A 13408-nucleotide genomic window follows, 5' to 3' on the forward strand; every position below is an offset into this window, starting at 1 on the left:
GAGTCTTTATAGTATGATCATTTTTCAAATTAGTAATTAATATTACTATCCATTTAATAAGGAACAAAATAAATCTGTACCAAAATGTCATCAGTACCACATACTCACTTACAAAGCTTTACGGCCATTGTCTTTATTACCGAAACACTTGTTTTCAAGATGGCTACTAAAAATGCTTTATGCTATAATATATTGAAATTGATTTAAATTGCCCCATTATGGGAAAATTAGATCTTCAGGGAGTATTCATTAAGTGAGCACCAGTATTTCAAGCAGCCTGTACAATGCTTGAGCCTACATCCCAGATCGGTACACAGAGAAATATAGTCATATGAAACAGTAAGTGTGAGCTATATACTCTGTGCACTGCATACATTTTAGAAAATAAAAGATTTCTATGCTTTACTTATTTATTCATAGTACTCCTACATGGCTATAAACATATGCTAAAAAACAGCTGCTTCAATAAGGCTGGATAGGTAAAATGATATGGGGCAGGGGATAACTGGCTTAAAACAAAAAGTCACTTCAACTCACTTGGCTGCCTTAAAAAGCTTGAAATTGAAAGGGATGTTTGGTTCTTTTGAAAAACAAATGCTTGGTAATGTGGAATCCTGAAAATTACTGTGATGGTATGAGAGGGGTGATGGAAAACCAAACTGATCAGCAAAAAGTGAGTGCAGGACAGGTAGGGGAAAGGGAGAGTTACACTGTCAGGTAAAGGGATATGGTAGTATGAAACAGCTGGTAAATTAGATTGTAAGACTTAAAATGCTTGAATGAAAATTCAAATTAAAACATAATCAATTTTCTTAATATAAAATTAACATTTTGTATAGATAAGTGTTTGGGCAGCATGGTGGATTAGTGGTTAGCACTTCTGCCTCACAGCACTGGGGTTATGAATTCGATTCCCAACCATGGCCTTATCTGTGTGGAGTTTATATGTTCTCCCAGTGTTTACATGAGTTTCCTCCAGGTGCTCCGGTTTCCTCCCACACTCCAAAACCATACCAGGTTAATTGGCTATTAAATTGACCTTAGTCTCTCTCGGTGTGTATTCTAGGGAATTTAGACTGTAAGCTGAAATGGGGCAGGGACTGTTGTGAGCGAGTTCTCTGTACAGCGCTGTGGAATTAGTGGCGCTATATAAATAGCTGATGATGATGACTTTATTTAAGGAAGTACGTATCTCGCTGGAAGGTGGATAATTGTTATGTCGCATATGAGGTTATAAAAACTATTTTGTTGTGACACTATCTTTTTTTCATTGTTGCATTCTGAATATGTACATCTTTAATTGTAGACCTGTAACAGCAACATTAACAACAGGAGCCTATAGGAAGTGTTGTCATTACTTAATACATTACGAAGAATGGCTATAGTACTGAAACAAACAAATATTTGTATGGTTTGTTTATGAAACAGAAATAATAAAACATATATTTATCAATATGCACATGCAAAGGTGCAACAAATGTTTACATATTGTACTTTGTCAATTGGAGTGTTTTTGCTGTGCTGCAACTCATGTGTCGGAAATATATATATATATATATATATATATATATATATATATATATATGTGTGTGTATATAGACACATACACTCATAATAAAAACATATGGGAGTATTAAAAACCAACTGTAAAATAGGAAAGTAGTCTATTACAGGTAAGTAGAGAGCCTTATCAAGTAAAATCATCTTTAAGGCAGTTTTAATTGCACAGTATGGTACAAATAAAATGCTTGTATGTTTTGTTCTAGCTGTGCATCTGTAAGATTTCTTAGTGACATCCAAATTAAAGAGATCTTAACTGCACCAATGCAGTTAATAAATATTTATATATTTCACAGTGTTAACAATCGGGGTTTCATGTCTAACAAAACTGTGGCAGCCTGAGCTACTGAATAATACAGAAAATCAGCATCTTTATCTAGAGCAAAATGTCAAAGCACTGACTTAGATGTACATGTCTATTACACACATATACATAAAATACATTTGTGGATATAAAAATCTAACTTGCAACCCTCCCCTTAGAATACAGACATATCCACCCCTGAAGTCGGCAAGCAGAATAAATATTGTTAGCATGACAGCTTGTGAAACAGAGCTAGAAAGAACAAAAATGGAATTGCTAAAACATGGTAATCATTTTGATATGAACACACAGTTTTCATAAAACACAGGTATGGGAGTCTTTTATAATTGTCATCATCAAGACTATTATGCATGGTCTAGTTTTGTAATAATAATAATAATAATAATAATAATAATAATAATAATAATAAACAAATTATTTTAATATATGTATAATCTCCTGTAAATAATATCTTTATAATGGGGAGTCTGATATCATTGCTTATAATTAAGTAAGTTCTGATGTCATCACTTCAGTGTTCAATTGGAAAATTTGCTAACTATAAATAATAACATGATCCCTACTGTAAATTATTAGAGATATTAGAAGTCACCTCAGAGCTATGATACCTGTATAAATGCCAGCAATTCCTCTGTGACTTATAATATCCTAGTTTACACAAGTAGTTACAAATGTAGTAAACTTTAAACTGAAATTTTATGCATCCCATGCCAATAATTTTCAATGGCATGTGATGTGTTAAATGCTAATTAAAGTTTGCTACATTTGTACATTATCCCACATATAATAAAATGTAATTATTGTTATTATTAGTGATTGCTAGCAATGTTTTTTTTTACAAAAATGTTGACAATTGTGAAAATAATTTCTGTTTCAACACTTTATAAACAATAGGTCACATGAGGTCAGAGGTGAAGCTATGAGAGGCAAGTAAATGTACCAAAATATTGACACTAAAGCAAAGTTATTTTCTTAATTGACTGCCATCCTTAGGCTGTAAATCTTAAAAATATGTTTGTTTCAATGTAAAAACATATATACTTAACATTATTTTGTATCACCACCAGTGTTATTTGCCTGGTTACAATCCTCTGACAGTTATGATTATAATAAATGATAAAGTAGGCCTCAAGAGAAAGCCTCCTTGACTTCTGAACTCGGATACTTTTTTTCTTATAAAATATTGATGAAATAGAGAAAATATTACAAGTCATGTCTGTTTCGGTTTTTCATGTATACATACAAATAATGTATTGCCTGTGATAACCAAAGAAAGCAAACTATTTTTTGGAAGACACAAGTACCTTATTACATGACACTTTAATGCATATTCTAATATATACAGTAGTAACTAAATACCTCATCTGGGTTTGGCATTATTTAAACTGTAAATCCTGCCTCAAAACTAAGCTGTTCTGCACGAAAAAGTCATACTAGCTCAGAAGTCAATGATCAAGAATTCTGGAAAGTACCTGTTTTAAAACGGTTATACATTCTTCTGTGCTTTTGACTGCGATCAACCGATGGAAGTTTAAAAAAGGTGGGAGAATTCAGTGATATAGAAGGTGTCATCTAAATAGATGTTAGAGGCTCCCAACCTACCAAATGCCTCCTCCTTCAAACTTCTTCTGTACAATTGCAGTCAAAAGCAGCAATTTATCACAAGGAAAATGACTTTCCCATTTAATCTTTTCCCTGCCCTATATGTAAAGTTTACATCGGGGCATGTCCCACACTTAGGAGACCATCAACCTATGTTGCATGGCACTCAATCCTTTACCATTATATGTTGTTGTTAAAAGCTGCAGCTTGCGCACCTGCCTCACATGTAAATAGTGATCAAGTGTCCTCCTGGAAACATGATTTCTAATTAGACAAATAGGGCCTCATGTAGAGTCAAACCCAAGGATCCGTCTCAGTCTCACCCTTGCACCTCTCTATGCTTAGAGAGGCAGAATGGGGGAGGTAGTGGGCAAGCCTAGCAAAGTAAAGGCGTGTCCATGCTCTTTACGTGCTATGCTGAGTTAGAAGCGGTGGCAGATAGGCATCTAGGAGACTTATCTATTGTTGGTGCTCTATCCTGGTGCAAGATCTGTGCTGATGATGACCATAAGCACAGACCATGGTGTATTAAAGATGAAAATAAATAATTACATTAAGAAAACAAAGCATCCCTGCCCCCCCTCTCCCAAACAAAGTTTAAGCAGCCCTTGTGCTGCCACTCTAGACTGGTACTAGCAAAATTAGGGGGCCAAAAAGCATGGGGTCCCCCCGAATATACTATTACCAGCACTAGGCTTTAACAGCTTGGTGGCACTGCAGCAGGGAAACCTGCATCTTGAGGGCCCCTAGGATGGTCAGCACAGGTCTGGATTACCTAGGAAGATCAGATCTCCCCCCCCCCCACTTCATGGGTTTAACCAGCCCTGTGCTGAAAAGCACTAGGGTTCTTCCCATAACCGTGGAGTGGTGGGTGTGGCATAATAATTAAATTAAAATGTTAAAAATCATTTTGTCCCTGGTGCATTTCAGCATGCCCAGACTGCCATTAAGTGTTTGGGAATGCTGGCGCTTGTAGCACTACCAGCACCAGCATACCCATGGCTCCAAGGACCGCTGTTTGGGGGGGAAGTTACGGCATGTAATTTACGCTTACGATTTAAGTAAAATTATGTTCAACTGTACATTAGGCCCATAGGGAAAGTGAGCTCATAGAGATCTCTATCCCTATGCATATATCCCTATGCATTACAATAAGCCTTCAGTAACATTTAGGACACAATTGTGATCATGGGGGATTCTTGCATGAGATTATCTAGGTCTAGTGAATCCTGGATCATCTCTGGAACAACAACCATAGTGTATATGATATCGCAGGCTATGGTATTGCATGTTAACACAAGCTTTGCCAAATAAATAGGTCTAAAAAAATGGTAAACAAATAAAATATTAAGGTTAAAAAAGTATTTATGTGGAAAAACTTACATTTTACAAATGTTTTTTATGATGCAAAACATACACTAAACCTCTAATACTTACAGATTTCCCTGGTTATATTTATTTTAAGGGGATTTATGTCATGGGTTGAATTAAAGATTCCCTGTAAAGCACTGTGTAATATGCAGACGCTATATAAGTAACAGTTAATAAATAAGTAAAAACGTTTGGAGATTTCTGGACATGACCATCGAAAATGTTTACAGTAAAATACGGTACAAAATTGTATGTTATGCATAAGAAGCATGAGGATATCCATGACAGTATGTTTAAAAAACTTGAACAGGAAAGAGTATAAGGAGCAACAATGATTGTTAAAAGAAAGGGGTATTGTTCTAAGGAAAATATTAGAAAAGCTGTCGATTTTTTGTGATCGTTATTTTACTTTTAGCTACGGAGAACATTAATTCTAAACAGATTTATATTGTTTTGCATGGCTTGTGTATATTAGGTCCAGAGGTGTAAGATGTAAGTCAGCAGTCAATAGCGATATGCAATACATTATTAAATAACCCCATAAGACAATATATGATCTTGCAATAAGCATTCCTCTGTTATAGAGGAAGGAGAATATGAAACAAAGGAGCTTTTAAGAATATGCATGATGATAATGTACATAGTCACACTTCTATAATCCGAGGCACATGCCTTTTTCCTGTATGGCTGGGTTTTAAATCAAACAATGTAAACTTTTGAAAATATTATTTCAATCTGACAGCTGTTAGGGATCACAAGGTAAATGGATTCAGACAATTCTGACCTAGCCTAGGGCAGAAAAAAGAAAACATCAGAAAACTCTCTAAAATGAAAAGTTTGTCAGATTTACTACTAGATTTAGAAAAATAAAGAATATAGCCATAACATGGATATCCAGGAAATGTTGTTCCCATGATGTCAGATGCAAAGGTATTTACTCAAATCCCGGGATTGAAGTTCTACATTATGCAGTATAAAATTACACCTCATAAATATCTGGCTACAATATGAAAACATTTCACAAAGTTTAGATTTCTAATAATTGCAACATATAGCGTTATGTGAAAATCTTAAATAAACGTAGAATAAGGCTAGTGTTTTTTGTAACAATTTCTAAAGTGGCAATAACTGCAGACATTACTGCACTATATGAAGGCATGTATGGCTGACATTTACTACTGATCATTTATACTTTATTTACAGACATATCAGGTTTTTTTTGTTGAAATACCCAACACTAAATTTGGGCACATAAACTATGCAATATCCTAATTTATGTTTAAAATAAATAAACAGCTTAGGTAAAACTGTAAAAGTTATTTATGTGACGTAATGCCCATGTCTATGTATATGTTGACTGTTATTCATACAAATCTAGAACAGAATTTCAACCTGATTGACCTCATTCCAGTGTATGTGGCATGCTTATTGCGTGACTATGGACGAATCACATGCATGTAACATATGTGTCCAGTTTTTGGAGAAAAAAACCACCTACAATAGTCTACAGTCTCTTCATCAATTTAGGCTAGACAGTCCTGATTTGAGGGGACTGTCCTGCTTTCCAGAGAATCAACTGCAAGAAGGTTGGGAGATATGTTCCTGCTCATCTTGAGGAGTGGGTGCAGTGTAGCATATGGTCCTTTTGATTTTGATGTGTTCATCAGGGAACACATACAAAGCCTGCACAAAGGATTTCCTGTCAAGCAAATTGAACTTAAACTATTTCGCTTTATGAACATGCTGTAGCATATCCAAAAAATGAATGATGGATCCTAATGTGGGAAAAATGTAATCAACTTGCTCCTTTTGGAACTGTGGCATATCCCTCAACATTGGCCTGCTGCAAACTGGGATAAAAATATCCTTGAATTGCAGTGCGCACCAGTGCCAGGTATGCGTGGCTAATGCTTTTGGCAATTCCAGTGGAAGCCTATCCCTCTGGATGTATTTCAATTATTAAAACTCTGTTGTCTTTTAATTAACAAATGTCATATCCACTCAGTCATCTTTAAATCCAATCCAAATTTATCAGTCATATGATAGTGTCCAAGGCCTTATTAACATTTAGAAAAAGTACATAAATGTAGTCATACAGTAAAAAAACAATGAGATTTGTTGACATGATCTTCCTCCAGTAAGTCCATGCTGCTAGGATCTAGTAAATTGCTGCATTTAAGATATTCTATAATTCTTTCTTTCAGCACCGTTTCCATTAATTTTCCTAACAATTATGTCAGTCTCTTCTATACTTTTATTTTTTCCAGTCTTCTGGGATAACTTCTGTTAATAGTGACTGGTAGAATTATTATGTTAATTAAACAACCAGCACCCCTTTAAGCTCTCTTGGTATTCTTAGATGTATCCCATCTGGCCCCACTGACCATTCCATTTTGAGAGTTCTGTCAGATCCTATCCTATATTAATGGACTCATGTGCTACTTATATGAGGTCCCTTTTTTTCTCCTTCTATTGTTAATACTGAACAGAACTACTTGTTTAGCTGATCTGCTATGCCCTTATCTTCCTCCAGAAGATTTTCTTTCCATCTTTAGTCTTCCTTCTTTTAGTTCCTAATTTTGTTTTTCTCCTAATATTTTACCCCCATTTACTTACAGACTGTGCCATTTTCTCTTCAGCCTGAGCCTTTTTATATCTGTTTTCTTTCTTAGTGCCCTCTGCTTAATTAGATATACTACTTTCTTATTATAACAGCAATGTAAAATAAATTCCAGAGAAGCTATGGAAATATCTATTCTTTATTGTAATATCCATGCATATATCATACACAAAAGGGGATAAAATTCAAGGAATAGCAAAGAAAAACCTGACCAGTTTAATACCGCTCTTGTCTTCCACAACAGTGACCTATGACAATGACTACATAACATTTAAAATATCTTTAAATTTTATTGCATTATATAAGCAATTGGGAACTCATAATGTTAATACTCAAACAAAATCTAATTTTCTGCACATGCAATATATTATATTGTAAAGCCACTAATAATTTGTGACTATTATTAATTCCCTCCTACCCCATAATCACATTAAAGCATAATAGGCTCACCGTTGTAGGCACTGGAACAATCTCAAAGTGGAATGACAGGGGACTGGAATGATCCTTTTGTCAAGAGGAGTGACAAGGAACTTGAATGATCTGAAAGTGCAACAACAGGGGACTGGAACAATGTAAAAGGAAAAGATACAGCAATAGCTATGACCCAAACTAAGAAGAGTAAGAAATATTGAAAGTCAAAAGACAGAAAGAAAAACTGAAATGACTCTTAACAGACAAGACATGGAATTACAATGTTGTTTGTCGCATCAAAACATTAGAAAACACATAGTTAAAGTATGTCAGAAAGGATATGATGACTTCTGCATTGTTTTCCAATAGCATTGCTAAAATGTCACCACAAGCTATAACTATAGACATAATTTAACGTGCTACAATAAATAATACAATACAAATGACAATGTATTATGTAATATGTTAAAATATAACACAACAGTTAAATGGAGTTACACATGTAAACTGGATTAAATGAATTGCCCCGTTTGAAAAAAAACAAAAAAACCTTCATTCTTGGTTGTTATTTCTACCCATTGATCCTCATTGCATGATATTAGCTGTCAGACAGCACCGAGAATAGAGTTTTGAGAACTGCACAGAGCTGAGGGTGGGACTGAAATCTACTAAGGCAGTAGGTGTGAAGCAAATGTGGTACCTGATTGCACAAGTGCTGCAACTGCCCACTCAAGTTCCATATTCACTGCACATCTCCCATACTGGCCAAATGAATCCCCTTGGCAGATCCAGTTCTCTAATCTATAACTTCTCCTAGTTCTCAAATGTAATGGTAACATCTTACCAGGAAATTGCGTGGATCACCGGGATAATCCCTCAATCATCAGCTATATGTTGTGGTGCAGAGGAGTTTATTTCTGTTAAGATTTATGTTTCTGACAGCTCTATTTATATTTTCTGGTGACATTGTCCAATATTCTTTATGCATGATATTAGATTATCAAGAAATAAAACACACTGTACAAATGTTTAAGAAAAATATTACAAAAATGTAGCAATAACATCATGACAACTAATCAAGTAAGACAGTGAAGGATTAATGAATGTTAACTAGTCATTTCAACACAAGTATAATCAATAATATTTTGGAATACTACACTATATTTCTACATGACAGCACAGTTTTTACTTCACAAGAAAATATGTAAATCTGTTTCTGATTGCGAGTAGGACATGAGCATCTAAAGAATTGCGGCCAAAAGGGCCATTAAAAAAGGAAGTGCCACCTGCACAGGCAAGACATGCAAAAATTCTGAGAGAAAATGTTTTCTCTCTACATTAAAATTTACATGAGACTGAAGATCGATCAGTTGAATTATGATCACATGCTTCTCCAATGAGACTACTTCATACTGTCAGTTATCAAATAGAAGACCGAAAACCATGTGAAGGGTACTGAGGAGTATGAGGAGGGTATCTTTCGATATATGCAGTACTAGCAAAAGTAGTGGGATCAAGTGGTAGATTTATCAAACCTTCTAAAAATGAAAAGTTGAGTTGTTGCCCATAGAAACCAATCAGGTGCTAGCTATCATTTTTCTACTACATTCTAGAAAATTATAGCTAGACACAGATTGGTTGCTACTGACAAAAACTCCACTTCTCCTTTTTAGAAATCTACCCCCAAGTGTTTTGACTCTTCACAAGTATATTTCCACTCTCAGCTCTAGTAAATTATTACATCCCAAGTACTTCCCTCTATTGCAGAGACAAGCTTAAAATAATAACAAGCAAACAGTCTAGATTCAAGGTTAACTACCTTTTTTTAACTAGCTTAATTAACGTAGAGAAATATAAATGAGTGAATCTTTATTTTTTAATGACTGGCTTATATTTCTTTCATTCTAGGGAAGCTTTATAAGTAAAATACAAATAGCTAGGTGATGATTCTGTTCTGTTTCATATTAAAAGTGTTTTGTATTCCAGATCGATTTGAACTTTTTTTTATACCATGGTTACCTTACATGCAAAGAGCTATTGAAAAGTTTCAAATAAAATCTTTAGGAGTTCATGACAAAGCGCAATGTTATTATATGACATGACAATATTAATGTGATTTATGTATTGTTTTATGTATGTTTTTTCTTGAAAAACTTATGTTGTCAAGTTTCTATTCTTCTAGGTTTTAAGGGAAAGACACTGAGGAATCAGGTGTTAAGTTAACACATTTTATTATTGTTGAAAATTAAGTTTAAGAAATACTTATGGTTCCATGACATGTCAATATTATTTTGGTTCAACTTCATGCAAATAAAATAATGATCAGCATCCTAATAAACATGTAAGTTTAAAACACAGAAATGTTTGTTTCTTGAGTGTTTGTATTATGTTTAGGCCCATACATGTATATATGTGTAAATTGTCCATTATTTCTTTAAAACTCCTAGGAAAACATTTCCTAAGGTGGCTTATATCCCATGACAGATCCCTGGGGGCTGCAAGATGCAGCCAGTTTTCCTGGGGCTCTGCTAGTTATGTAATATAGAACTGGTAATATCATCTTGTTAACCAACTGCAAAGGGCGGTGTAAGCAGGAGGACTAATCATGAATCGCCATATTTTGCTTGTGACTTGAGGGTCAATATTAATAACGTATTCTTTAAATTTTGACTACTTTTAATTGATGAGATGACTGTATTTTTCAATTTGATTTAACAATATATATGCAACTTTAAAACTTATACATGAGATGCTGAATTTTAAAGACGTAATATGGCCTTCATCTCTTTTGTCTTATATACTATTACTAAAAGCATTGAAGTACATTGTACCTTGTAATAAAATTGTGCAATCATATACAAAATTGAGTTAGTAGAGGAGCAAATTTGCATCTGGGCAAAATCACATTGCACTGGGGAGTCGGGGGAGTTGGAAGGGGCTTCTCCTAGATAAAATCTAAGTTACAGTGTAAAAATAAAGCTGTCCAGTATTTGTGCGCTAAATGCAAATGCAGTCAGCATTTCCCTGCATGCAAAAATAGACAAAAAAACCTTGCATGGCTACATGGTTTGTCCATGGGCAAATTTACACCTATTTTGTATTGCTCCTAACACTGCATCAGGCCAAAAGGCACAATGTATGAGTTACATGAAAATTTAATTTTTCTTGAAGAGAAAAAAGGAATAAAACATCCTCCTAGTGCACCTGTATTACATACCTATGTTTCATCACATGATTGTACTTGTTAAATGCAGTGTTTTACCTTTTGTATTCTAGATTGCCGTCTTCCTTTATTTATAAAGGTGCTACCAAGATTGTTGTAAGTATTCATAGGTTAGAGAGTAAGAACAGTAGATGAGACAACATCTGTGTTAATTCATAGATTCAATTCTTGATGAATACGAGTCATGTTGACTTCCAATATTTGTATGGATTATATATTCATTGATAAGTGTTCTTGATGAATCGTTACTTTAGCAACTGGATGTATGATATTTATTTTGGTAACACAACTGGTTCACTTGTTAACATAGTTGCCTGAGCTCAGCTCCGCAAAGTCTGGTATTGCAACATAGTTTATGTAATAATCACCTTAGTCAAGCATAAGGTTATGATCACTTAACGGTGAGAAAGTGAGCATGTAATGACTTTATTTTATAGGGTTAACAAATGGAGCTGTGAAACTTTCTCACTCTAAACAATCCTATAGGATAAAATGAACCAGTCTCACTTTTTGATTGAATTCTGTGTGTATATACTAATAATGAATCTAAAATGTATTAGAATAGAGATGTATTTACCAACAGGGGTCGGGATACTAGGGAGTTCTTTTGAACTAGAGATGAATGAATTATAAACTCTTGCACAAAAAGGAAGTGGTATTCTCATTTAGCAATATACCAGGTGCTGTGTTCTACGTTATCACTTTTTGTGGCTAACCAAAAACATATTTATTCCAGTTTCCCAATTGTTTATCTAAATCAAAACAAGTTTATTACAATTTGCCCATATTCCTTTGTGCAGAGAATAAGTATAGTTTGGATATTATTTAGATTGAAGTAGATTACGTTTAAACATTTAACTGAGAGGAAGACTTCTCTTTGCTTTAGAAAGTGACGCCTTTAACTTTTCATATGTTATATATTGAGTAAAAGTAAGATAATTTCTGAAACCTTGTTCGGTTTCTTTTTGAAATGCATAATATTTTACAGTAGTGTTATTTTATGTGCTGATGGCAGGCCCAACCGTCCCGGCATTTACCAGTGGTGAAGCAGTTACTAATCTTAAATTTTGCCAGTTAACTTTTTACAAGGCCTCTGGTATGTGCCACACTGTTTAGTCTAAGGGGGTTCACCCGGATAACATTGCTTAATTGATACAATTGCTTAAGCGAGCTGAAACAAACTCTATGGAATAGCTTTTAATAAATGTAACAACAATCATTTGTGATTGCCACAGGTAATGAGGTTTGTCTTTGCCTAAGGTGGTGTAGTACAGATGTTAAGACTGTGCAATTTGTCATTTTGATTTCAATTGTTTGAAGTATGGTTAGGAGGACAACTTCAAATGTCCTTGGACTCCTATTCAAACTGAAATACTGGCCGTGGATTACAACATACAGGTTCGGAGGATTACTAAAAATGGAGACAGGTTTATGCACTATTACAAAACACCTTACTTTTCCCAAAATTTAAGATTATCTGGTAACTGCGGTGGTATATTTATGTAAGTAATTTAAGAGCTAAGACATAAATGACAAGATCACTAATGTTCAGAAAGCATTAGCAAGCTATGCATTCAAGGATGTATGTGTGCTATTTTTAGCTATATATCATAAACTGTTATACTATCTCCTTTTAAGCTCTGTTTTGCTGATATTGAATACATACTGTATGATTAAGTGATTCTCAAATTATTTGCATTTCATTATTAATTATGTTCCTTTTCAGATGTGCTCTAATTTAGCCTTCCAGCTTTGTTGAGCAAGGTCTTACTCACAATTTTCATCACTACATTTTTGTATGATATGCTGATTGTTATGACTCCAGAACTATATGTCTCTATAGGATATGTGCTTTCAATAGTAGAAAATCTAATGCACAATAAAAAAAACTGGAGCTTCATAATGAAAGTATAATCTTTCATTGTGAGAAATAGTTCTATGAACTTATGACATTGGCATCTAAAGCCTTGTGTGGCTATTTGACTCAGCAAGCAATGTAATATGCAGGTGTAATGCTGTAAATAAACCCAAACTTATGACAAAAACAACCATAATTGTAGAAAGTGGTAATTGGAAGGACTGTAAGAGAAAAATATTTAAACATCTAGGGTGAAAAGCATTTTCTTGGCACAAAAATGTGGAAGTGTGGAATTTATGATATAATGACTATTATACTTCTACAACTGTGTCTTTTTCCATTCTCTATGATAAAAGATGCAGTTTAACATTGTCCATGACTGGATCCCTTCCTCTCCTGGTGAAACCATGTCTAATCAGTATAGAAAGCCTTAATAAA

The 13408-nt window shown here is 34.3% G+C and overlaps 1 protein-coding gene across 11 annotated transcripts in view; it reads right to left on the reverse strand.

The window, feature by feature from the left end:
• Positions 1-13408, reverse strand: part of FOXP2 (forkhead box P2) — a 190503-nt gene that overhangs the window by 7586 nt on the left and 169509 nt on the right. For 8 of the 11 annotated variants that reach the window (XM_075208997.1, XM_075208999.1, XM_075209001.1 and 5 more), the window contains exon 17: positions 7929-8018. The exons of the other annotated variants lie outside the window; for them this stretch is intronic. In XM_075208997.1, the coding sequence (XP_075065098.1) occupies positions 7929-8018 (90 nt within the window). The remainder of the gene's footprint in view (positions 1-7928; positions 8019-13408) is intronic. 11 annotated transcript variants of the gene reach the window in all.

This window comes from Mixophyes fleayi, chromosome 4 (genome assembly GCF_038048845.1).
Source record: "Mixophyes fleayi isolate aMixFle1 chromosome 4, aMixFle1.hap1, whole genome shotgun sequence".
Lineage (NCBI taxonomy): Eukaryota > Metazoa > Chordata > Amphibia > Anura > Limnodynastidae > Mixophyes > Mixophyes fleayi.